The 27,954-nt window shown below is 35.2% G+C and overlaps 1 protein-coding gene and 2 long non-coding RNA genes across 3 annotated transcripts; 2 read left to right on the forward strand and 1 right to left on the reverse strand.

The window, feature by feature from the left end:
* Positions 1-899: 899 nt before the first annotated feature.
* Positions 900-1,775, reverse strand: LOC131432037 (uncharacterized). The gene is made up of 2 exons (XR_009229773.1): positions 1,279-1,775; positions 900-1,210 (listed from the first exon to the last, which is right to left on the reverse strand). It is a non-coding gene; the product is annotated as an uncharacterized LOC131432037 (long non-coding RNA).
* Positions 1,776-13,017: 11,242 nt separating this feature from the next.
* Positions 13,018-13,560, forward strand: LOC131427375 (uncharacterized). Its single transcript, XM_058590511.1, has 2 exons — positions 13,018-13,137; positions 13,196-13,560. The coding sequence occupies exons 1-2, from the start codon at positions 13,039-13,041 to the stop codon at positions 13,508-13,510; spliced, it is 414 nt and encodes a 137-aa protein (XP_058446494.1). The 5' UTR covers positions 13,018-13,038; the 3' UTR covers positions 13,511-13,560.
* Positions 13,561-17,555: 3,995 nt separating this feature from the next.
* On the forward strand, positions 17,556-18,122 carry LOC131430550 (uncharacterized). The gene is made up of 2 exons (XR_009229542.1): positions 17,556-17,748; positions 17,812-18,122. It is a non-coding gene; the product is annotated as an uncharacterized LOC131430550 (long non-coding RNA).
* The last annotated feature ends 9,832 nt before the right edge of the window (positions 18,123-27,954 follow it).

Raw genomic sequence — 27,954 nt, forward strand, 5'->3', positions numbered from 1 at the left:
TGTCTGCAGCAGAGATGCCAGATTTTTTCATAGGAAATTTGTCTTACTCTGAATAAAAAATCTGTATTCCACGAATAAAATTAAATATCGACAATAAAATAAACATGATGGCTGTAGAATTGTATATTCGATGAGCAATAATTCTTTCCATCTGTCTGTAAGAACATTAAGATCAAATTCCGCAAAAGGCATTTTATGCCGAGACTGCTTCTTGTCACTAATACTAATAGTTTGCTCATACGAAAAAGCTTTTAAGCCTCTTTGGAAATCCATATTAAGGTAGCGCTTCGCCGTGGTCAGGTCGAAGCAAGACAACTCACTGCTTCCTCTTGCTTTGTCGCCGAAATTTCACCCTAAATTGCAAATTTCTAAAATACTAACCCAATTCACGAAAAATCAAAAACATACGATTGTAGGTAAATGATTTTACTATGCATTTGGCGAAAAATATCAGTTAGAAAGTATTTCTTTCGCGAGATTTCGTTCGAGTTTTGTTAAAATTCTGTTTTCTTTTTTCCTTTTCTCGCTATAAACAACTCGCATATGTAGGGATGTGCTACGTTTTCAACAAAGCGTCAAAGCTAGTAGCGATGAAAATTATTACTGATTTCTGGTTCTACTGAAACATGAATAGAAATTATTTTACAAAGTAGTAACACTTACATTTTCTACTCATCATTTCACGTAGGTTTTAATGGACTGGCATTTAAAAGCTGTTTTATACATAATCCAGTAAAAGATACGTGTTTCATAGGTAAAATGTAATGTACTGTTCATTTCACATTCATCTATCAGTTCGTATCAAATTTAGATACCAGAAAATTACTATTTTATATATTGGTTGAATTCGAAAGGGAGATGCCAGATCTTGATATAAATCTATGAAATGAAAAATGCCATGAAATATAAAACATTTATATCAAAAAATTGTCATACAATTATAATGGCTTAAAAAGCAACTAATAACGTCGTGGTATCTCAAATCGACAAGCCTCCAGAAATCGTTTATGTTGTCACTGCCATCCAACCGAAGCCGCAGTCAAGATCCAAGAACTCCCACAACACTACCGATGCAGGTTGAAGTCGCATTACATGGTTCCAGTGTCTCTAGCTTCATACCGACGGCCTGTTTGAAGCATTCGGCAGGAGCGGGTAAACTTCCGGACTCACGCAGGCACTCGGTCCAGTTGAACACATGGAAACTTTCATACTGGAATGGTCCGGTCGATGGAGTAAAAAATTGTAATTAAATAACTCGCAAATATTTACACTACTTACACTTCGAGGGCCACTGCTCGCCATTTTCAAAATCGAGTTTTTTACACTGGAAATTCACGTAGATTGTTTGACGTTTGGTCAATTCACGTAAACCTTATGTGATGACTCTATTCTTTTTAGGGGATGTTCGTATAACATTCATTTTCGTCACGTAAAATATGCAATTTGACATTTGAAACCATTCTACACGCTTAGAAAAAGTTACTCAAAGTTTGAGTACTAGTTACTCATTTTCAAATGATACATGGAAACGTCAAAAATTGAGTAGTTATCATCAATGATATTGAGTAACTCCTACTCTAAATTTGAGTTTAACGCATTAACTCGTTTTTTTTTGTTACTATTCGCAAGATCAGTCTAAAAGTTGTAATAACCATTTGTAACAACAGGTTGTATATTTTGTTAGTGAGATCGCGTATTTCGAGGGTGAGTCGCTCAACACAAACGGTGTTGTGTCTGCAAAAACCGGAATGATAAACTCCGTGTTGTGCTTTAGAATGAAACCGAATATGCTGAAATGTCATTTCTGAGGAATAAGTGTATGATTGGTGCCTGAGCATAACTGACATGTATGTTAATGTGAAATAAAATTTCACTCAAAATTTGAGTGATAGTTACTCTATTTTTGGTACATGTATAAATAAAGTATTACTCAGTAAATAAGTAGATTTTACCCAAATATCGTTTCCAGTGGAAGAACTCTAATTTAGAGTAACTCCGAAGTTACTCAAATTTGAGTTCTTCCACTGGAAACGATATTTGGGTAAAATCTACTTATTTACTGAGTAATACTTTATTTATACATGTACCAAAAATAGAGTAACTATCACTCAAATTTTGAGTGAAATTTTATTTCACATTAACATACATGTCAGTTATGCTCAGGCACCAATCATACACTTATTCCTCAGAAATGACATTTCAGCATATTCGGTTTCATTCTAAAGCACAACACGGAGTTTATCATTCCGGTTTTTGCAGACACAACACCGTTTGTGTTGAGCGACTCACCCTCGAAATACGCGATCTCACTAACAAAATATACAACCTGTTGTTACAAATGGTTATTACAACTTTTAGACTGATCTTGCGAATAGTAACAAAAAAAAACGAGTTAATGCGTTAAACTCAAATTTAGAGTAGGAGTTACTCAATATCATTGATGATAACTACTCAATTTTTGACGTTTCCATGTATCATTTGAAAATGAGTAACTAGTACTCAAACTTTGAGTAACTTTTTCTAAGCGTGTAGAATGGTTTCAAATGTCAAATTGCATATTTTACGTGACGAAAATGAATGTTATACGAACATCCCCTAAAAAGAATAGAGTCATCACATAAGGTTTACGTGAATTGACCAAACGTCAAACAATCTACGTGAATTTCCAGTGTAAAAAACTCGATTTTGAAAATGGCGAGCAGTGGCCCTCGAAGTGTAAGTAGTGTAAATATTTGCGAGTTATTTAATTACAATTTTTTACTCCATCGACCGGACCATTCCAGTATGAAAGTTTCCATGTGTTCAACTGGACCGAGTGCCTGCGTGAGTCCGGAAGTTTACCCGCTCCTGCCGAATGCTTCAAACAGGCCGTCGGTATGAAGCTAGAGACACTGGAACCATGTAATGCGACTTCAACCTGCATCGGTAGTGTTGTGGGAGTTCTTGGATCTTGACTGCGGCTTCGGTTGGATGGCAGTGACAACATAAACGATTTCTGGAGGCTTGTCGATTTGAGATACCACGACGTTATTAGTTGCTTTTTAAGCCATTATAATTGTATGACAATTTTTTGATATAAATGTTTTATATTTCATGGCATTTTTCATTTCATAGATTTATATCAAGATCTGGCATCTCCCTTTCGAATTCAACCAATATATAAAATAGTAATTTTCTGGTATCTAAATTTGATACGAACTGATAGATGAATGTGAAATGAACAGTACATTACATTTTACCTATGAAACACGTATCTTTTACTGGATTATGTATAAAACAGCTTTTAAATGCCAGTCCATTAAAACCTACGTGAAATGATGAGTAGAAAATGTAAGTGTTACTACTTTGTAAAATAATTTCTATTCATGTTTCAGTAGAACCAGAAATCAGTAATAATTTTCATCGCTACTAGCTTTGACGCTTTGTTGAAAACGTAGCACATCCCTACATATGCGAGTTGTTTATAGCGAGAAAAGGAAAAAAGAAAACAGAATTTTAACAAAACTCGAACGAAATCTCGCGAAAGAAATACTTTCTAACTGATATTTTTCGCCAAATGCATAGTAAAATCATTTACCTACAATCGTATGTTTTTGATTTTTCGTGAATTGGGTTAGTATTTTAGAAATTTGCAATTTAGGGTGAAATTTCGGCGACAAAGCAAGAGGAAGCAGTGAGTTGTCTTGCTTCGACCTGACCACGGCGAAGCGCTACCTTAATATGGATTTCCAAAGAGGCTTAAAAGCTTTTTCGTATGAGCAAACTATTAGTATTAGTGACAAGAAGCAGTCTCGGCATAAAATGCCTTTTGCGGAATTTGATCTTAATGTTCTTACAGACAGATGGAAAGAATTATTGCTCATCGAATATACAATTCTACAGCCATCATGTTTATTTTATTGTCGATATTTAATTTTATTCGTGGAATACAGATTTTTTATTCAGAGTAAGACAAATTTCCTATGAAAAAATCTGGCATCTCTGCTGCAGACAGAGTGGGCGCGAGAAGTTGTTCCGAGCTGGTGACATTAGCACACCTAAAGGGGAATTATATTATATTATTATGTTTATTTTATTGTCGATATTTAATTTTATTAGTGGAATACAGATTTTTTATTTAGAGTAAGACAAATTTCCTATGAAAAAATCTGGCATCTCTGCTGCAGACAGAGTGGGCGCGAGAAATTGTTCCGAGCTGGTGACATTAGCACACCTAAAGCGGGAATTATATTAGCATCAAATCATTCAGAACCTACCAGACTCGAGAAATTCGCTCACCTTTCACTCTCCCTTTGATTTGCTATTGCCCCGTTTACTCTTCTGCTTGCTGCCAGTATGATGGTGCCAGTGTACTGCCCTCCTAATAAAAAACGTTCAACTGTGGACCAACTTATTAGATCAAAGAAAGACCACTGTTGAACGTTTTTTTTTTCTAAGAGTGCAGTACACTGTCACCAGCATGCTGGCAACCAGCAATAGTGTGAACACTACATGTAAGTCAATTTCCCGCGCCAAGTTCGGTTCAACTTACGGCCACCAGACTGTGTCTGCAGGCTAAATAACCAGATCTTTTGCCAGATTAAACCAATATCAGATTAAACATATTTGACTGGATTTTAACACCAGATTTGTACGCTTTTTGCCTTTAGAATTTAAGTGGTGAAACCTTATTATTTGCTCTGGAACATAAAGCCCAGTAAAAATTTCCTTGTAAAAGGTGATTTTTTTGAGGTTAGGATTTTCATGCATTAGTATTTGCTCAGATTTTTTGAGGTTATGATTTTCATGCATTATTATTTGCTCAGTATGCTTTGACATTTCATCATGAATAGACTTACTAACGAGCAACGCTTGCAAATCATTGAATTTTATTACCTAGAAAATTGAATTTTATTGGCAGAAAATCCGCTTTTTTATCGACAAATTTTGTTCAGCGATGAGGCTCATTTCTGGTTGAATGGCTACGTAAATAAGCAAAATTGCCGCATTTGGAGTGAAGAGCAACCAGAAGCCGTTCAAGAACTGCCCATGCATCCCGAAAAATGCACTGTTTGGTGTGGTTTGTACGCTGGTGGAATCATTGGACCGTATTTTTTCAAAGATGCTGTTGGACGCAACGTTACAGTGAATGGCGATCGCTATCGTTCGATGCTAACAAACTTTTTGTTGCCAAAAATGGAAGAACTGAACTTGGTTGACATGTGGTTTCAACAAGATGGCGCTACATGCCACACAGCTCGCGATTCTATGGCCATTTTGAGGGAAATCTTCGGAGAACAATTCATCTCAAGAAATGGACCGGTAAGTTGGCCACCAAGATCATGCGATTTGACGCCTTTAGACTATTTTTTGTGGGGCTACGTCAAGTCTAAAGTCTACAGAAATAAGCCAGTAACTATTCCAGCTTTGGAAGACAACATTTCCGAAGAAATTCGGGCTATTCCGGCCGAAATGCTCGAAAAAGTTGCCCAAAATTGGACTTTCCGAATGGACCACCTAAGACGCAGCCGCGGTCAACATTTAAATGAAATTATCTTCAAAAAGTAAATGTCATGTACCAATCTAACGTTTAAAATAAAGAACCAGGTTCATTATTACTGGTATTGATTATTTTAATCGACGACCAACAATAGTTTTAAATGTAGATAATAAGTTTATACTTAGAGTTAAGTATAAGTTTAATTTCATTGAGTTACTATTCGTTAAGGTTGATGATGTAACCATTAATATGTAAATAGATGTAAAATAACAAGCGATCCGTTAGAAATGCATTCTGCAAATAAATGCCTTTTTAATGTTAGTTTTAACTGAGTTTTATATACTATACAATCATGTACCATTTCATGTAATTATTATGTGATTTTCCTATGCTCAATAAAGATGTTTAAGTCATGTAACTATCACGTGAAGTTCTGTTAAAACATATGAAAATCACGTTGTATCGAACGGACAAGTGATATATTATTTACCTATCGAAAAAGATGCATGATATATGAACAATCCGATACAATTCATTTATCTACCCCATAGAATTTATGTGAAAAGTTGGGTGGATGAGATTCATGTATGTTTTCAAGTAGAATTAACGTGATTTTTTTTTGAGTGTATAACTCTGCGTGTAAACAGAGTTGCCAGGATATTTTTTCAAAAACCTACCAATACTCAAACATTTATCTGGGTTTGTCTGGGTTTCAGGAATTGACATATTGTCGCAAAACTGAAATGTAGAGGCGCTGCTTGTTAAGAGATGATACTTTTAGCAAGAGCTGTCAAATCGGTAGGAAAATTTCTAATTATTTCACCTTTTCTTCAATTTCTTATGAATACGGGCAACTTCATTTGAAAAATCATACACTCAAATAAAAACACGCTTAAAAATAGTTACTCAAAAATGAGTAAGATCTCACTCATCTACAGAAAAAGTGGAACAACTCTAATTTAGAGTAACTCCGAAGTTACTCAAATTTGAGTTCTTCCACTGGAAACGATATTTGGGTAAAATCTACTTATTTACTGAGTAATACTTTATTTATACATGTACCAAAAATAGAGTAACTATCACTCAAATTTTGAGTGAAATTTTATTTCACATTAACATACATGTCAGTTATGCTCAGGCACCAATCATACACTTATTCCTCAGAAATGACATTTCAGCATATTCGGTTTCATTCTAAAGCACAACACGGAGTTTATCATTCCGGTTTTTGCAGACACAACACCGTTTGTGTTGAGCGACTCACCCTCGAAATACGCGATCTCACTAACAAAATATACAACCTGTTGTTACAAATGATTATTACAACTTTTAGACTGATCTTGCGAATAGTAACAAAAAAAACGAGTTAATGCGTTAAACTCAAATTTAGAGTAGGAGTTACTCAATATCATTGATGATAACTACTCAATTTTTGACGTTTCCATGTATCATTTGAAAATGAGTAACTAGTACTCAAACTTTGAGTAACTTTTTCTAAGCGTGTAGAATGGTTTCAAATGTCAAATTGAATATTTTACGTTACGAAAATGAATGTTATACGAACATCCCCTAAAAAGAATAGAGTCATCACATAAGGTTTACGTGAATTGACCAAACGTCAAACAATCTACGTGAATTTCCAGTGTAAAAAACTCGATTTTGAAAATGGCGAGCAGTGGCCCTCGAAGTGTAAGTAGTGTAAATATTTGCGAGTTATTTAATTACAATTTTTTACTCCATCGACCGGACCATTCCAGTATGAAAGTTTCCATGTGTTCAACTGGACCGAGTGCCTGCGTGAGTCCGGAAGTTTACCCGCTCCTGCCGAATGCTTCAAACAGGCCGTCGGTATGAAGCTAGAGACACTGGAACCATGTAATGCGACTTCAACCTGCATCGGTAGTGTTGTGGGAGTTCTTGGATCTTGACTGCGGCTTCGGTTGGATGGCAGTGACAACATAAACGATTTCTGGAGGCTTGTCGATTTGAGATACCACGACGTTATTAGTTGCTTTTTAAGCCATTATAATTGTATGACAATTTTTTGATATAAATGTTTTATATTTCATGGCATTTTTCATTTCATAGATTTATATCAAGATCTGGCATCTCCCTTTCGAATTCAACCAATATATAAAATAGTAATTTTCTGGTATCTAAATTTGATACGAACTGATAGATGAATGTGAAATGAACAGTACATTACATTTTACCTATGAAACACGTATCTTTTACTGGATTATGTATAAAACAGCTTTTAAATGCCAGTCCATTAAAACCTACGTGAAATGATGAGTAGAAAATGTAAGTGTTACTACTTTGTAAAATAATTTCTATTCATGTTTCAGTAGAACCAGAAATCAGTAATAATTTTCATCGCTACTAGCTTTGACGCTTTGTTGAAAACGTAGCACATCCCTACATATGCGAGTTGTTTATAGCGAGAAAAGGAAAAAAGAAAACAGAATTTTAACAAAACTCGAACGAAATCTCGCGAAAGAAATACTGATATTTTTCGCCAAATGCATAGTAAAATCATTTACCTACAATCGTATGTTTTTGATTTTTCGTGAATTGGGTTAGTATTTTAGAAATTTGCAATTTAGGGTGAAATTTCGGCGACAAAGCAAGAGGAAGCAGTGAGTTGTCTTGCTTCGACCTGACCACGGCGAAGCGCTACCTTAATACGGATTTCCAAAGAGGCTTAAAAGCTTTTTCGTATGAGCAAACTATTAGTATTAGTGACAAGAAGCAGTCTCGGCATAAAATGCCTTTTGCGGAATTTGATCTTAATGTTCTTACAGACAGATGGAAAGAATTATTGCTCATCGAATATACAATTCTACAGCCATCATGTTTATTTTATTGTCGATATTTAATTTTATTCGTGGAATACAGATTTTTTATTCAGAGTAAGACAAATTTCCTATGAAAAAATCTGGCATCTCTGCTGCAGACAGAGTGGGCGCGAGAAGTTGTTCCGAGCTGGTGACATTAGCACACCTAAAGGGGAATTATATTATATTATTATGTTTATTTTATTGTCGATATTTAATTTTATTAGTGGAATACAGATTTTTTATTTAGAGTAAGACAAATTTCCTATGAAAAAATCTGGCATCTCTGCTGCAGACAGAGTGGGCGCGAGAAATTGTTCCGAGCTGGTGACATTAGCACACCTAAAGCGGGAATTATATTAGCATCAAATCATTCAGAACCTACCAGACTCGAGAAATTCGCTCACCTTTCACTCTCCCTTTGATTTGCTATTGCCCCGTTTACTCTTCTGCTTGCTGCCAGTATGATGGTGCCAGTGTACTGCCCTCTTAATAAAAAACGTTCAACTGTGGACCAACTTATTAGATCAAAGAAAGACCACTGTTGAACGTTTTTTTTTTTGTAAGAGTGCAGTACACTGTCACCAGCATGCTGGCAACCAGCAATAGTGTGAACACTACATGTAAGTCAATTTCCCGCGCCAAGTTCGGTTCAACTTACGGCCACCAGACTGTGTCTGCAGGCTAAATAACCAGATCTTTTGCCAGATTAAACCAATATCAGATTAAACATATTTGACTGGATTTTAACACCAGATTTGTACGCTTTTTGCCTTTAGAATTTAAGTGGTGAAACCTTATTATTTGCTCTGGAACATAAAGCCCAGTAAAAATTTCCTTGTATATGTTTTTTTATGCAAAGTTCCAGAGTTAAGCGGTTTTCCTTCTGCGTTTTTTGTATGCGTGGGATCTTGACACCCTGATATTTCGCATAAAAAAAATCGCATAAAAAAGCCGCATAAAAAGATCACATAAAAAAAGACCTTAGTGTATAAAGGGTGAAACAGTCATTCATAAGCCATTTGTTTACGTAATTTGAAAATGGCGAGCAGTGGCCCTTGAAGTGTAAGTAGTGTAAATATTTGCGAGTTATTTAATTACAATTTTTTACTCCATCGACCATTCCAGTATGAAAGTTTCCATGTGTTTAACTGGACCGAGTGCCTGCGTGAGTCCGGAAGTTTACCCGCTCCTGCCGAATGCTTCAAACAGGCCGTCGGTGGGAAGCTAGAGACACTGGAACCATGTAATGCGACTTCAACCTGCATCGGTAGTGTTGTGGGAGTTCTTGGATCTTGACTGCGGCTTCGGTTGGATGGCAGTGACAACATAAACGATTTCTGGAGGCTTGTCGATTTGAGATACCACGACGTTATTAGTTGCTTTTTAAGCCATTATAATTGTATGACAATTTTTTGATATAAATGTTTTATATTTCATGGCATTTTTCATTTCATAGATTTATATCAAGATCTGGCATCTCCCTTTCGACTTCAACCAATATATAAAATAGTAATTTTCTGGTATCTAAATTTGATACGAACTGATAGATGATAGTGAAATGAACAGTACATTACATTTTACCTATGAAACACGTATCTTTTACTGGATTATGTATAAAACAGCTTTTAAATGCCAGTCCATTAAAACCTACGTGAAATGATGAGTAGAAAATGTAAGTGTTACTACTTTGTAAAATAATTTCTATTCATGTTTCAGTAGAACCAGAAATCAGTAATAATTTTCATCGCTACTAGCTTTGACGCTTTGTTGAAAACGTAGCACATCCCTACATATGCGAGTTGTTTATAGCGAGAAAAGGAAAAAAGAAAACCGAAGTTTAACAAAACTCGCACGAAATCTCGCGAAAGAAAAGCTTTCTAACTAATATTTTTCGCCAAATGCATAGTAAAATCATTTACTATGTTTTTGATTTTTCGTGAATTGGGTTAGTATTTTAGAAATTTGCAATTTAGGGTGAAATTTCGGCGACAAAGCAAGAGGAAGCAGTGAGTTGTCTTGCTTCGACCTGACCACGGCGAAGCGCTACCTTAATACGGATTTCAAAAGAGGCTTAAAAGCTTTTTCGTATGAGCAAACTATTAGTATTAGTGACAAGAAGCAGTCTCGGCATAAAATGCCTTTTGCGGAATTTGATCTTTCTGTTCTTACAGACAGATGGAAAGAATTATTGCTCATCGAATATACAATTCTACAGCCATCATGTTTATTTTATTGTCGATATTTAATTTTATTAGTGGAATACAGATTTTTATTCAGAGTAAGACAAATTTCCTATGAAAAAATCTGGCATCTCTGCTGCAGACAGAGTTGGCGCGAGAAGTTGTTCCGAGCTGGTGACATTAGCACACCTAAAGCGGGAATTATATTAGCATCAAATCATTCAGAACCTACCAGACACTGTCACTGTCACCAGCATGCTGGCAACCAGCAATAGTGTGAACACTACATGTAAGTCAATTTCCCGCGCCAAGTTCGGTTCAACTTACGGCCACCAGACTGTGTCTGCAGGCTAAATAACCAGATCTTTTGCCAGATTAAACCAATATCAGATTAAACATATTTGACTGGATTTTAACACCAGATTTGTACGCTTTTTGCCTTTAGAATTTAAGTGGTGAAACCTTATTATTTGCTCTGGAACATAAAGCCCAGTAAAAATTTTCTTGTATATGTTTTTTTATGCAAAGTTCCAGAGTTAAGCGGTTTTCCTTCTGCGTTTTTTGTATGCGTGGGATCTTGACACCCTGATATTTCGCATAAAAAAGCCGAATAAAAAAGATCACATATAAAAAGACCTTAGTGTATAAAGGGTGAAACAGTCATTCATAAGCCATTTGTTTACGTAAGTTTCGCCTTTCGTGTTCCATGCCAACAAACAATTGTTAGTAAGGAACTAGGACAGGACCTGACAATTGTTAATCCACTTTTATGCCTCGTTTACACTTCTGCTGGCTGCCAGCATGCCTATTGAACTCAATAATTTTGAAGATGACCCGAAAAATAAAATATCAAATGTCAAGCTACATTGTTACCGACGATACTGACAACACTTTTTCTACCACCCTGCAGTAATCTTGACTTTGGATCATTGGACCACAGTTGAACGTTTTTTTTCCTAAGAGGGCAGTATACTGACACCAGCATGCTGGCAGCCAGCAGAAGTGTAAACGGGGCATTAGGACCAATTTCGGACCAGCTCGTGATTGGTTGAAACTGACATAAGCAAGTACAAGTTGTTGAAATCAAGATTACTGCAGGGTGGTAGAAAAAGTGTTGTAAGTATCGTCGGTAACAATGTAGCTTGACATTTGATATTTTATTTTTCGGGTCATCTTCAAAATTATTGATTTCAATAGGATTTAAGTTCAATTTGTTTTTAAATTCTATCAATGCGGAAAGTATACGAGTACATTTAACAATCACTGGATGATACAAAGAGAAAGCCTGAAATCACGAAGTGTGATATGGACGAGAATATTGATTATGTTGGTTGAGAATAGCACCCAATCTTTGGATACTTCTGTATGTTATTATTTTTCTCAAATAGAATATGTTGAATACTTTAGTTAATAAAGCTGCAAAAATTAATTATTCAAAATTGAGTGTTTTAGAAAAATATTATTAAGCTGTTTCAACTAAACGTTTTCTTCAAAACAAACACCTGATCAAAATGAATCCAGAGCTATATTTTTGACCGATATAACATTTGTCTAAGTGTTTTCAAATGATAAATAATTACATGTTATAAGGGGAGAAAGTTTTCAGAATGAACAATTATCTCTACTGGCAACAGTGATCGCGAGGCTTTTATTATTTACAGCAGGGAGAAACCGGAATAAGAAGAGAAATATTTTTCTGGAAAAAGAAGCCAGTTGTCTGGTCCTGTCCTACACGCTCATTGGACATAACTCAAAGTTTGAGTTCCGGGTACTCAAATTCATAAACTGATGCAATCTGTCAAAATTTGATTTCTTATTTGATTAAAATTAACTCAAGCTATGAGTTCTTTTACATTTACTCATGCGTTATAGAGTAAGCGTTAAGTTTTCAAATATTTGAGTGAAAAAAATCTAGCCGTCGTGTTGTTCAGGTGTGTTCTTATTTGTGGTCTTGTAAGAAAATCAAATATCAGTAGAAGAAAATGGATCAAGCTGCAATCAAATTGGATACTGAAACATTTAACAAATTGAAAGGTGAGTTTTGCTTTATTAATTTATTTAAAATAACCTATTTAAAAATGTGCACAGCTCAAAAAATCAACGACAACTCCTTATCTCTGATGAGTGATGCTGATCTACAAGAAATAGGGATAATTGAGAAAGGTCCTCGGATGATTTTAAGAGATATTATAAACCATATAAACGCAAATACATCTGGTGTAGATCGCCAAGAGTCAAACACTAAAGATGACACTTTGGCTAACGACGTTCGAGAGCTTTTGGAAGGGGACATGAAATTCAAATTTAAAATTCTCCCTACATTGGATCGAGGGGAAATACCAATCTTTCCGAAAAACGCATTGAACCGTCTAATCCAGATAGTATGTTTACCATTGGAGAAAAGAATAGTAGAAAGCCAAAGGTTCTGTGGGCTATTAAAATTATTATTTATCTAAATTAGTTTAATTCTATCTACTCGCTATTAAATGAAAAATATCCCTAAATATTTTCAGATTACATCCGAGGATGCCTTCGCATAATGGCAAAATTACCATCTCGAGGAATCAAACGTAAACTTGATGGAAAAGTCTCTATTAGCGAGGAGCAAATTGCATCTCCTGTGATACGATGGATTAATGTAGTATATATTACAAAAAACTGAAATGTTATTCTATAACGAAAATTTTTCTTTGTAGCCACAAGATAATTCAATCGACGCAATACAGCAATATTTGAACAACAATACACAGCAAGCATCATTCATAGCATGTTTGGGCACTCCAATGAAACGAGGAAAATATTTCCTAATTGTGGGAAATGAATTGATATTCGAACCGAGAAACTCTGTAGAAGCGATAGATGCTTTTTTAAATCATTTAAGGTTTTCGGAGTTGACATTCCTCCTGAGTTGTATATGCTTTATGACTTTATGTCTTGTGTGGTATACAAAACTATACCTCACAGCTCTAGAGCATGCGTCAACCGTCTCGCAGCTGCATTTAAAAAAGTAATTACTGCGGAGGATGGGGAAAGAGCAGGGATTTAATTTAAATACAAACACTTGTCCTGAACATATTGTTTAAATTTGCTGCTCATTGACGATTCAAAGACCGTTTCCTGATATTGTTCACCATTTTAGTCATATATGCGATTCTTATGGGTGTTTTAGGTTACAGGTACATCCAGTAAAAAGTCAAACAGGTTTCAAAACCATTTAATTTTAGTCCCATACAGGTCACTTCATTATGGGTTGTTGGAACATTTTGGTCCAACGTCCAATAAGTCTTTGCACACGGACTGTTATGAGACAAAAATTGAACAATTTTGGTCTATTCTAATACAAATTGTGGAACAGAATATTTTGAGGTTGAAGAACTCAATGTTTAGTATAATGTACTCAAATATGAGTGAAAATACGTTAATAAAATTAGAGTTCGAAGAACTCAAAGTTTGAGTTAGATTTACTCAAATTTTGAGTTTGTGCACATTTTTCTGTTTTGATTTGTTATTACTCAAATTTTGACATCTTTATTCCTCTACTCAAAATTGAGTAAATATGAAGAAACTCAAGTTTTGACTACGTGCACTTTTTATGAAATTGAGTGGATAGGTACTCAGTTTTGAGTTATGTTCAATGAGCGTGTAGGTAAGGAAGAGTCCAATCCACGTGCGAATGTGTTGGTGTAGCTATTCTCGGCAGTTGAAAGGTTAATGCTAGTGTGAGTATGTCGAAATAACCCAGTGAATTTTGTCGAGCCGCATCGTGCCAATTATTGAAGACATATATGCAATAAAAAACACTGCAATGCCAAGAGAACAGTTGAGAAAGACATAAAATCGTTCATGAAACTCTATACCCCGTAATGGTACTGTCTTCTACTTGGTTCATTAGTCCATAGCTTACGAAATTCTATATGCATTTTTCGCAGTGTATGATTATGAGTCAAAAATGTTTTTCCTCAGTGTAAAATTGAACCCACAACAAACTTTGACTTCGGCTCGCACACATTCCAATTTCGTATATGAATAGATCTGCGCACTCTGCATCGGTGTGAGTAACTGAGACGTCAAATTGCTCAAGGGCGATCTATATTAGTTTCGCCCTTTTTTGAAAACCAGCTGAAGTCAGAAACAGATTTTTCCATTAATAGTACACTCAAAAAATAAATCACATTAGTTTTATGGGATTACTCACGTAAATGCAGTGCTTCATTTATATTTGATATTCTACGTGATGTCTATGAATAACATCTGGAAACCAAGTACAAGCTATGTGATTTTCACATAATGAAAATTTCAAATCTCAAAATGGCTGACATGTTGGTGGCAGGCTTGAACATAATGCATTCGTTATTGGAAGTTTTTAAAGGTAAGTAAAGTTTCAAAACAGCCCTGACCTGGAAGGATTCTTAGTGTCAGTAGGATCCATAGTACTAGCCATGCAATGATTATGTACAATAAGAATCGGCTGCGAAGTCTGTTGAAACAGAAAAGCCAAATTCCACGAAACGAATGTAATGCCCGGACTTTGCTTCTACAGTTTCAAAACTAGTGTAGTACTCAATATACAATTTTGCGCTTAGTTTTAGTAGAATGCGATATTTGCTTGTTCGAGCTCTTGATCTCCGGAAGTATTTAGAACCAACAGCATACGAAAATATTTTCGATCTTATAATTTCCGGGAGCAAACAAAATGTAATTCAAGTTTGAAGTAAGAATTTTTGATTAATTGATTTATATTTTCAGAAATCATAAATAGAAAAACTTCTGTCGGTACCGCCGACTCTATTATTTACAAAGGAATTAACTACAAAATAGGACAGTTTGTCATAATTTTTTTATTGGATCAAGCTGTACTCTATGAAATCAGAGATTTTATCGTTAGATGAAATATTTCACTTGATTTTGCAATTATGGGCAAATGAGCACTATGTCGCGATTGAAACATCAGGTTCATTATTACTGGTATTGATTATTTTAATCGACGACCAACAATAGTTTTAAATGTAGATAATAAGTTTATACTTAGAGTTAAGTATAAGTTTAATTTCATTGAGTTACTATTCGTTAAGGTTGATGATGTAACCATTAATATGTAAATAGATGTAAAATAACAAGCGATCCGTTAGAAATGCATTCTGCAAATAAATGCCTTTTTAATGTTAGTTTTAACTGAGTTTTATATACTATACAATCATGTACCATTTCATGTAATTATTATGTGATTTTCCTATGCTCAATAAAGATGTTTAAGTCATGTAACTATTACGTGAAGTTCTGTTAAAACATATGAAAATCACGTTGTATCCAACGGACAAGTGATATATTATTTACCTATTGAATAAGATGCATGATATATGAACAATCCGATACAATTCATTTATCTACTCCATAGAATTTATGTGAAAAGTTGGGTGGATGAGATTCATGTATGTTTTCAAGTAGAATTAACGTGATTTCTTTTTTGAGTGTATAACTCTGCGTGTAAACAGAGTTGCCAGGATATTTTTTCAAAAACCTACCAATACTCAAACATTTATCTGGGTTTGTCTGGGTTTCAGGAATTGACATATTGTCGCAAAACTGAAATGTAGAGGCGCTGCTTGTTAAGAGATGATACTCTCAGCAAGAGCTGTCAAATCGGTAGGAAAATTTCTAATTACTTCACCTTTTCTACAATTTCTTATGAATACGGGCAACTTCATTTGAAAAATCATACACTCAAATAAAAACACGCTTAAAATAGTTACTCAAAAATGAGTAAGATCTCACTCATCTACAGAAAAAGTGGAACAACTCTAATTTAGAGTAACTCCGAAGTTACTCAAATTTGAGTTCTTCCACTGGAAACGATATTTGGGTAAAATCTACTCATTTACTGAGTAATACTTTATTTGTACATGTACCAAAAATAGAATAACTATCACTCAAATTTTGAGTGAAATTTTATTTCACATATACCAAATTTTCAAAAAAAATGCTCCTTTTCTGAGTGTATTGTAAGTAATAGTGTAAATATTAAGTAATTGAACTTAATACTATATCACGTGGTGGTTGCTTGGAGTAGTGTGTCAATCGCAAATTAACATACATGTCAGTTATGCTCAGGCACCAATCATACACTTATTCCTCAGAAATGACATTTGAGCATATTCGGTTTCATTCTAAAGCACAACACGGAGTTTATCATTCCGGTTTTCCCAGACACAACACCGTTTGTGTTGAGCGACTCACCCTCGAAATACGCGATCTCACTAACAAAATATACAACCTGTTGTTACAAATGGTTATTACAACTTTTAGACTGATCTTGCGAATAGTAACAAAAAAACGAGTTAATGCGTTAAACTCAAATTTAGAGTAGGAGTTACTCAATATCATTGATGATAACTACACGCTTACTTGTGGCTACCCAGTGAGTGAATCGAAAGTACTCATTTTCAACAACTGTGAACAGATGTCAAAAAATGAGTAGAATTTAAAACTGTCACTGTGTCAAAGTAACTTAACCGTGCCATCCGACATTTTCAAGTTTTTCCGGATGGATAAAATTAAAAGTGTTATATACAGCGAGTCGTGTGAGGCTCTAGCTGGTAAGTAAAATACATAAAAAATGCATTTTTACATTATTCAATAAAAATACATTTGAACTACGAATAGATTTCAAACGTCCCGTTGGTGGTTGCTTGGTGGATTGATGCCGAGAGAAGCAGAACTGTTCCGGATACATTGAATTAAACCTATTTCACATGTGGGTATTGCAATAAAACGTAGTTATTTCTTAAAAATTTGATCTTCCACATATTTACAAATGTCAACAAAAGAGAGTAAATTCTACTCAAATTTTGCGAAAAGCATATTTACCCAAAATTGCGTAATACTCACTGTACTCAATTTTGGGTAGGTGTAGTTTTTACGAAATTGAGTGACTTTTGACTCAATTTTGGGTAGCCACAAGTAAGCGTGTACTCAATTTTTGACGTTTCCATGTATCATTTGAATATGAGTAACTAGTACTCAAACTTTGAGTAACTTTTTCTAAGCGTGTAGAATGGTTTCAAATGTCAAATTGAATATTTTACGTGACATTCATTTTCGTAACATTTCACATTCATTATACGAACATCCCCTAAAATAAATAGAGTCATCACATAAGGTTTACGTGAATTGACCAAACGTCAAACAATCTACGTGAATTTCCAGTGTAAAAAACTCGATTTTGAAAATGGCGAGCAGTGGCCCTCGAAGTGTAAGTAGTGTAAATATTTGCGAGTTATTTAATTACAATTTTTTACTCCATCGACCATTCCAGTATGAAAGTTTCCATGTGTTTAACTGGACCGAGTGCCTGCGTGAGTCCGGAAGTTTACCCGCTCCTGCCGAATGCTTCAAACAGGCCGTCGGTGTGAAGCTAGAGACACTGGAACCATGTAATGCGACTTCAACCTGCATCGGTAGTGTTGTGGGAGTTCTTGGATCTTGACTACGGCTTCGGTTGGATGGCAGTGACAACATAAACGATTTCTGGAGGCTTGTCGATTTGAGATACCACGACGTTATTAGTTGCTTTTTAAGCCATTATAATTGTATGACAATTTTTTGATATAAATGTTTTATATTTCATGGCATTTTTCATTTCATAGATTTATATCAAGATCTGGCATCTCCCTTTCGACTTCAACCAATATATAAAATAGTAATTTTCTGGTATCTAAATTTGATACGAACTGATAGATGAATGTGAAATGAACAGTACATTACATTTTACCTATGAAACACGTATCTTTTACTGGATTATGTATAAAACAGCTTTTAAATGCCAGTCCATTAAAACCTACGTGAAATGATGAGTAGATAATGTAAGTAAGTGTTACTACTTTGTAAAATAATTTCTATTAATGTTTCAGTAGAACCAGAAACCAGTAATGATTTTCATCGCTACTAGCTTTGACGCTTTGTTGAAAACGTAGCACATCCCTACATATGCGAGTTGTTTATAGCGAGAAAAGGAAAAAAGAAAACAGAATTTTAACAAAACTCGCACGAAATCTCGCGAAAGAAAAGCTTTCTAACTGATATTTTTCGCCAAATGCATAGTAAAATCATTTACTATGTTTTTGATTTTTCGTGAATTGGGTTAGTATTTTAGAAATTTGCAATTTAGGGTGAAATTTCAGCGACAAAGCAAGAGGAAGCAGTGAGTTGTCTTGCTTCGATCTGACCATGGCGAAGCGCTACCTTAATACGGATTTCAAAAGAGGCTTAAAAGCTTTTTCGTATGAGCAAACTATTAGTATTAGTGACAAGAAGCAGTCTCGGCATAAAATGCCTTTTGCGGAATTTGATATTTCTGTTCTTACAGACAGATGGAAAGAATTATTGCTCATCGAATATACAATTCTACAGCCATCATGTTTATTTTATTGTCGATATTTAATTTTATTAGTGGATGCAGATAATACAGATTTTTTATTCAGAGTAAGACAAATTTCCTATGAAAAAATCTGGCATCTCTGCTGCAGACAGAGTTGGCTCGAGAAGTTGTTCCGAGCTGGTGACATTAGCACACCTAAAGCGGGAATTATATTAGCATCAAATCATTCAGAACCTACCAGACTCGAGAAATTCGCTCACCTTTCACTCTCCCTTTGATTTGCTATTGCCCCGTTTACTCTTCTGCTTGCTGCCAGTATGATGGTGCCAGTGTACTGCCCTCTTAAGGTAGCGCTTCGCCGTGGTCAGGTCGAAGCAAGACAACTCACTGCTTCCTTTTGCTTTGTCGCCGAAATTTCACCCTAAATTGCAAATTTCTAAAATACTAACCCAATTCACGAAAAATCAAAAACATACGATTGTAGGTAAATGATTTTACTATGCATTTGGCGAAAAATATCAGTTAGAAAGCTTTTCTTTCGCGAGATTTCGTGCGAGTTATGTTGAAATTTGGCTTTCTTTTTTCCTTTTCTCGCTATAAACAACTCGCATATGTAGGGATGTGCTACGTTTTCAACAAAGCGTCAAAGCTAGTAGCGATGAAAATCTTTACTGATTTCTGGTTCTACTGAAACATGAATAGAAATTATTTTACAAAGTAGTAACACTCACTTACATTTTCTACTCATCTATATTCAACGTTTACGCAGAGAGAACGGACAACGAAAACAAAAGAAATGTTGTTAGCGTCTACCGCATGTAGCATTTTGCACAGCCCAATGCATGCGTTGAAATTGTGTGCGTGCGAAAGAATAAGGAAAAACTCATTTATTTTTATAACTCGCACGAAATCTTTCGATAAAAATGTTTATCAGGCACAATTTATATACGAATCGATAGAAAAATTAATTATCTAGAATCGTATGTTCTTGGAATTTCCGTTTTCTTCCCCGTTTTCTCACAATTTTTGGTAAAGTGCGTGAAACTCCGAGATAGGCAGCGAACTCCCGTGACCACGGCGAAGCGCTACCTTAATAAAAAACGTTCAACTGTGGACCAACATATTAGACCAAAGAAAGACCACTGTTGAACTTTTTTTTTCTAAGAGTGCAGTACACTGTCACCAGCATGCTGGCAACCAGCAATAGTGTGAACACTACATGTAAGTCAATTTCCCGCACCAAGTTCGGTTCAACTTACGGCCACCAGACTGTGTCTGCAGGCTAAATAACCAGATCTTTTGCCAGATTAAACCAATATCAGATTATACATATTTGACTGGATTTTAACACCAGATTTGTACGCTTTTTGCCTTTAGAATTTAAGTGGTGAAACCTTATTATTTGCTTTGGAACATAAAGCCCAGTAAAAATTTCCTTGTATATGTTTTTTTATGTAAGTTTCGCCTTTCGTGTTCCATGCCAACAAACAATAGTTAGTAAGGAACTAGGACAGGACCTGACAATTGTTAATCCACTTTTATGCCTCGTTTACACTTCTGCTGGCTGCCAGCATGCTGGTGTCAGTGTACTGCCCTCCTAGGAAAAAAACGTTCAACGGTTGTCCTTCGTTGGTCTAATACTTTGTATCATTGGACCACAGTTGAACGTTTTTTTCCTAAGAGGGCAGTACTCTGACACCAGCATGCTGGCAGCCAGCAGAAGTGTAAACGGGGCATTAGGACCAATTTCGGACCAGCTCGTGATTGGTTGAAACTGACATAAGCAAGTACAAGTTGTTGAAATCAAGATTACTGCAGGGTGGTAGAAAAAGTGTTGTCAGTATCGTCGGTAACAATGTAGCTTGATATTTGATATTTTATTTTTCGGGTCATCTTCAAAATTATTGATTTCAATAGGATTTAAGTTCAATTTGTTTTTAAATTCTGTCAATGCGGAAAGTATACGAGTACATTTAACAATCACTGGATGATACAAAGAGAAAGCCTGAAATCACGAAGTGTGATATGGACGAGAATATTGATTATGTTGGTTGAGAATAGCACCCAATCTTTGGATACTTCTGTATGTTATTATTTTTCTCAAATAGAATATGTTGAATACTTTAGTTAATAAAGCTGCAAAAATTAATTATTCAAAATTGAGTGTTTTAGAAAAATATTATTAAGCTGTTTCAACTAAACGTTTTCTTCAAAACAAACATCTGATCAAAATGAATCCAGAGCTATATTTTTGACCGATATAACATTTGTCTAAGTGTTTTCAAATGATAAATAATTACATGTTATAAGGGGAGAAAGTTTTCAGAATGAACAATTATCTCTACTGGCAACAGTGATCGCGAGGCTTTTATTATTTACAGCAGGGAGAAACCGGAATAAGAAGAGACATATTTTTCTGGAAAAAGAAGCCAGTTGTCTGGTCCTGTCCTAGGTAAGGAAGGGCGATCTATATTAGTTTCGCCCTTCTTTGAAAACCAGCTGAAGTCAGAAACAGATTTTTCCATTAATAGTACACTCAAAAAATAAATCACATTAGTTTTATGGGATTACTCACGTAAATGCAGAGCTTCATTTATATTTGATATTCTTCGTGATGTCTATGAATAACATCTGGAAACCAAGTACAAGCTATGTGATTTTCACATAATCTTCAAATGGAGAGTCCCATGATCGAAGTTTAAGTGAATTTGCTCTATGAAAATTTCAAATCTCAAAATGGCTGACATGTTAGTGGCAGGCTTGAACATAATGCATTCGTTATTGGAAGTTTTTAAAGGTAAGTAAAGTTTCAAAACAGCCCTGACCTGGAAGGATTCTTAGTGTCAGTAGGATCCATAGTACTAGCCATGCAATGATTATGTACAATAAGAATCGGCTGCGAAGTCTGTTGAAACAGAAAGGCCAAATTCCACGAAACGAATGTAATGCCCGGACTTTGCTTCTACAGTTTCAAAACTAGTGTAGTACTCAATATACAATTTTGCGTTTGGTTTTAGTAGAATGCGATATTGGCTTGTTCGAGCTCTTGATCTCCGGAAGTATTTAGAACCAACAGCATACGAAAATATTTTCGATCTTATAATTTCCGGGAGAAAACAAAATGTATATAAATAATTCAAGATTGAAGTAAGAATTTTTGATTAATTGATTTATATTTTCAGAAATCATAAATAGAAAAACTTCTGTCGGTACCGCCGACCCTATTGTTTACAAAGGAATTAACTACAAAATAGGACAGTTTGTCATATTTTTTTATCGGATCAAGCTGTACTCTATGGAATCAGAGATTTTATCGTTAGATGAAATATTTCACTTGATTTTGCAATTATGGGTAGTCATTGGTCAAAATGAGCACTATGTCGCGTTTGAAAAATCAGGTTCATTATTACTGGTATCGATTATTTTAATCGACGACCAACAATAGTTTTAATTGTAGATAATAAGTTTATACTTAGAGTTAAGTATAAGTTTAATTTCATTGAGTTACTATTCGTTAAGGTTGATGATGTAACCATTAATATGTAAATAGATGTAAAATAACAAGCGATCCGTTAGAAATGCATTCTGCAAATAAATTCCTTTTTAATGTTAGTTTTAACTGAGTTTTATATACTATACAATCATGTACCATTTCGTGTAATTACTATGTGATTTTCCTATGCTCAATAAAGATGTTTAAGTCATGTAACTATTACGTGAAGTTCTGTTAAAACATATGAAAATCACGTTGTATCCAACGGACAAGTGATATATTATTTACCTATTGAATAAGATACATGATATATGAACAATCCGATACAATTCATTTATCTACTCCATAGAATTTATGTGAAAAGTTGGGTGGATGAGATTCATGTATGTTTTCAAGTAGAATTAACGTGATTTTTTTTGAGTGCACTCAAATAAAAATTCACGTTCGATTTACTTGAAAAATCACGTAAAATGGTTTCAAATGTCAAATTGATTATTTTACGTGACGAAAATGAATGTTATACGAACATCCCCTAAAATAAATAGAGTCATCACATAAGGTTTACGTGAATTGACCAAACGTCAAACAATCTACGTGAATTTCTAGTGTGAAAAACTCGATTTTGAAAATGGCGAACAGGGCTAAAGTGTAAGTAGTGTAAATATTTGAGAAAAATGTTAATTAGTTACAGTTTTTGACTACATCGTCCGGACCATTCCAGTATAAAAGTGTTAATGTGTTCAACTGGACCAAGTGCCTGCGTGAGTCCGGAAGTTTGCCCGCTTCTGCCGAAACAGGTCATTGATCCACTGAAAAACGAGTTCGAAATCGGTATGAAGCTAGAGATACTGGAACCATGTAATGCGACTTTAACCTGCACCGGTTGTGTTGTGGGAGTTCTCGACTCTCGACTGCGGCTTCGGTTGGATGGCAGTGACAACAAAAATGATTTTTGGAGGCTTGTCGATTTGAGATACCACGACGTTATTAGTTTCTTCTTAAGCTATTGAAATTATATGTTTATTTTCTGAAATAAATGTTTTATTTTTCATGGTATTTTCCATTTCATAGATTTATATAAACATCGGAAATCTCCCTTTTGACTTCAACCAATATATAAAATAGTAATTCTCTGGTGTCTAAATTTGATATGAACTGATAGGTAAATGGGATATGAACAATACATTACATTCTACCTATGAAACACGTAACTTTTACTAGATTATGCATTAAACAGCTTTTAAATGCCAGTCCATTAAAATTTACGTGAAAAGTAGGGTGGAAAATATTCACATAAGTTTTCACGTAACTATAACCTGATTATTATTTTGAGTGTGTATAACTCTGCGTGTAAACAGAGTTGCCAGGATATTTTTTCAAAAACCTACCAATACTCAAACATTTATCTGGGTTTGTCTGGGTTTCAGGAATTGACATATTGTCGCAAAACTGAAATGTAGAGGCGCTGCTTGTTAAGAGATGATACTTTCAGCAAGAGCTGTCAAATCGGTAGGAAAATTTCTAATTACTTCACCTTTTCTACAATTTCTTATGAATACGGGCAACTTCATTTGAAAAATCATACACTCAAATAAAAACACGCTTAAAAATAGTTACTCAAAAATGAGTAAGATCTCACTTATCTACAGAAAAAGTGGAACAACTCTAATTTAGAGTAACTCCGAAGTTACTCAAATTTGAGTTCTTCCACTGGAAACGATATTTGGGTAAAATCTACTTATTTACTGAGTAATACTTTATTTGTACATGTACCAAAAATAGAGTAACTATCACTCAAATTTTGAGTGAAATTTTATTTCACATTAACATACATGTCAGTTATGCTCAGGCACCAATCATACACTTATTCCTCAGAAATGACATTTGAGCATATTCGGTTTCATTCTAAAGCACAACACGGAGTTTATCATTCCGGTTTTTGCAGACACAACACCGTTTGTGTTGAGCGACTCACCCTCGAAATACGCGATCTCACTAACAAAATATACAACCTGTTGTTACAAATGGTTATTAGTAATTAGTTATTAGTATAGTAACAAAAAAAACGAGTTAATGCGTTAAACTCAAATTTAGAGTAGGAGTTACTCAATATCATTGATGATAACTACTCAATTTTTGGCGTTTCCATGTATCATTTGAAAATGAGTAACTAGTACTCAAACTTTGAGTAACTTTTTCTAAGCGTGTAGAATGGTTTCAAATGTCAAATTGAATATTTTACGTGACGAAAATGAATGTTATACGAACATCCCCTAAAATGAATAGAGTCATCACATAAGGTTTACGTGAATTGACCAAACGTCAAACAATCTACGTGAATTTCCAGTGTAAAAAACTCGATTTTGAAAATGGCGAGCAGTGGCCCTCGAAGTGCAAGTAGTGTAAATATTTGCGAGTTATTTAATTACAATTTTTTACTCCATCGACCGGACCATTCCAGTATGAAAGTTTCCATGTGTTCAACTGGACCGAGTGCCTGCGTGAGTCCGGAAGTTTACCCGCTCCTGCCGAATGCTTCAAACAGGCCGTCGGTGTGAAGCTAGAGACACTGGAACCATGTAATGCGACTTCAACCTGCATCGGTAGTGTTGTGGGAGTTCTTGGATCTTGACTGCGGCTTCGGTTGGATGGCAGTGACAACATAAACGATTTCTGGAGGCTTGTCGATTTGAGATACCACGACGTTATTAGTTGCTTTTTAAGCCATTATAATTGTATGACAATTTTTTGATATAAATGTTTTATATTTCATGGCATTTTTTATTTCATAGATTTATATCAAGATCTGGCATCTCCCTTTCGACTTCAACCAATATATAAAATAGTAATTTTCTGGTATCTAAATTTGATACGAACTGATAGATGAATGTGAAATGAACAGTACATTACATTTTACCTATAAAACACGTATCTTTTACTGGATTATGTATAAAACAGCTTTTAAATGCCAGTCCATTAAAACCTACGTGAAATGATGAGTAGAAAATGTAAGTGTTACTACTTTGTAAAATAATTTCTATTCATGTTTCAGTAGAACCAGAAATCAGTAATAATTTTCATCGCTACTAGCTTTGACGCTTTGTTGAAAACGTAGCACATCCCTACATATGCGAGTTGTTTATAGCGAGAAAAGGAAAAAAGAAAACCAAATTTAACAAAACTCGCGAAAGAAAAGCTTTCTAACTAATATTTTTCGCCAAATGCATAGTAAAATCATTCACCTACAATCGTATGTTTTTGATTTTTCGTGAATTGGGTTAGTATTTTAGAAATTTGCAATTTAGGGTGAAATTTCGGCGACAAAGCAAGAGGAAGCAGTGAGTTGTCTTGCTTCGACCTGACCACGGCGAAGCGCTACATTAATACGGATTTCAAAAGAGGCTTAAAAGCTTTTTCGTATGAGCAAACTATTAGTATTAGTGACAAGAAGCAGTCTCGGCATAAAATGCCTTTTGCGGAATTTGATCTTTCTGTTCTTACAGACAGATGGAAAGAGTTATTGCTCATCGAATATACAATTCTACAGCCATCATGTTTATTTTATTGTCGATATTTAATTTTATTAGTGGAATACAGATTTTTTATTCAGAGTAAGACAAACATATTTTTTCCTATGAAAAAATCTGGCATCTCTGCTGCAGACAGAGTGGGCGCGAGAAGTTGTTCCGAGCTGGTGACATTAGCACACCTAAAGCGGGGATTATATTAGCATCAAATCATTCAGAACCTACCAGACTCGAGAAATTCGCTCACCTTTCACTCTCCCTTTGATTTGCTATTGCCCCGTTTACTCTTCTGCTTGCTGCCAGTATGATGGTGCCAGTGTACTGCCCTCTTAATAAAAAACGTTCAACTGTGGACCAACTTATTAGATCAAAGAAAGACCACTGTTGAACGTTTTTTTTCTAAGAGTGCAGTACACTGTCACCAGCATGCTGGCAACCAGCAATAGTGTGAACACTACATGTAAGTCAATTTCCCGCGCCAAGTTCGGTTCAACTTACGGCCACCAGACTGTGTCTGCAGGCTAAATAACCAGATCTTTTGCCAGATTAAACCAATATCAGATTAAACATATTTGACTGGATTTTAACACCAGATTTGTACGCTTTTTGCCTTTAGAATTTAAGTGGTGAAACCATATTATTTGCTCTGGAACATAAAGCCCAGTAAAAATTTCCTTGTATATGTTTTTTTATGCAAAGTTCCAGAGTTAAGCGGTTTTCCTTCTGCGTTTTTTGTATGCGTGGGATCTTGACACCCTGATATTTCGCATAAAAAAGCCGCATAAAAAATATCACATAAAAAAAGACCTTAGTGTATAAAGGGTGAAACAGTCATTCATAAGCCATTTGTTTACGTAAGTTTCGCCTTTCGTGTTCCATGCCAACAAACAATTGTTAGTAAGGAACTAGGACAGGACCTGACAATTGTTAATCCACTTTTATGCCTCGTTTACACTTCTGCTGGCTGCCAGCATGCCTATTGAACTCAATAATTTTGAAGATGACCCGAAAAATAAAATATCAAATGTCAAGCTACATTGTTACCGACGATACTGACAACACTTTTTCTACCACCCTGCAGTAATCTTGATTTCAACAACTTGTACTTGCTTATGTCAGCTTCAACCAATCACGAGCTGGTCCGAAATTGGTCCTAATGCCCCGTTTACACTTCTGCTGGCTGCCAGCATGCTGGTTTCAGTGTACTGCCTTCCTAGGAAAAAAAAAAACGTTCAACGGTGGTCCTTCGTTGGTCTAATACTTTGGATCATTGGACCACAGTTGAACGTTTTTTTCCTAAGAGGGCAGTATACTGACACCAGCATGCTGGCAGCCAGCAGAAGTGTAAACGGGGCATTAGGACCAATTTCGGACCAGCTCGTGATTGGTTGAAGCTGACATAAGCAAGTACAAGTTGTTGAAATCAAGATTACTGCAGGGTGGTAGAAAAAGTGTTGTCAGTATCGTCGGTAACAATGTAGCTTGACATTTGATATTTTATTTTTCGGGTCATCTTCAAAATTATTGATTTCAATAGGATTTAAGTTCAATTTGTTTTTAAATTCTGTCAATGCGGAAAGTATACGAGTACATTTAACAATCACTGGATGATACAAAGAGAAAGCCTGAAATCACGAAGTGTGATATGGACGAGAATATTGATTATGTTGGTTGAGAATAGCACCCAATCTTTGGATACTTCTGTATGATATTATTTTTCTCAAATAGAATATGTTGAATACTTTAGTTAATAAAGCTGCAAAAATTAATTATTCAAAATTGAGTGTTTTAGAAAAATTTTATTAAGCTGTTTCAACTAAACGTCAGTTATGCTCAGGCACCAATCAAACACTTATTCCTCAGAAATGACATTTGAGCATATTCGGTTTCATTCTAAAGCACAACACGGAGTTTATCATTCCGGTTTTTGCAGACACAACACCGTTTGTGTTGAGCGACTCACCCTCGAAATACGCGATCTCACTAACAAAATATACAACCTGTTGTTACAAATGGTTATTACAACTTTTAGACTGATCTTGCGAATAGTAACAAAAAAAA

This window comes from Malaya genurostris, chromosome 2 (assembly GCF_030247185.1).
Source record: "Malaya genurostris strain Urasoe2022 chromosome 2, Malgen_1.1, whole genome shotgun sequence".
Taxonomy (NCBI): Eukaryota; Metazoa; Arthropoda; class Insecta; order Diptera; family Culicidae; genus Malaya; species Malaya genurostris.

Bases quoted from the DNA above. Each gene is read 5' to 3' on its own strand.
- LOC131427375 (XM_058590511.1), top strand. From the start codon at position 13,039: ATGGCAAAATTACCATCTCGAGGAATCAAACGTAAACTTGATGGAAAA. The intron at 13,138-13,195 runs GTAGTATATATT...TTTTCTTTGTAG, and splicing joins CTGTGATACGATGGATTAAT to CCACAAGATAATTCAATCGA.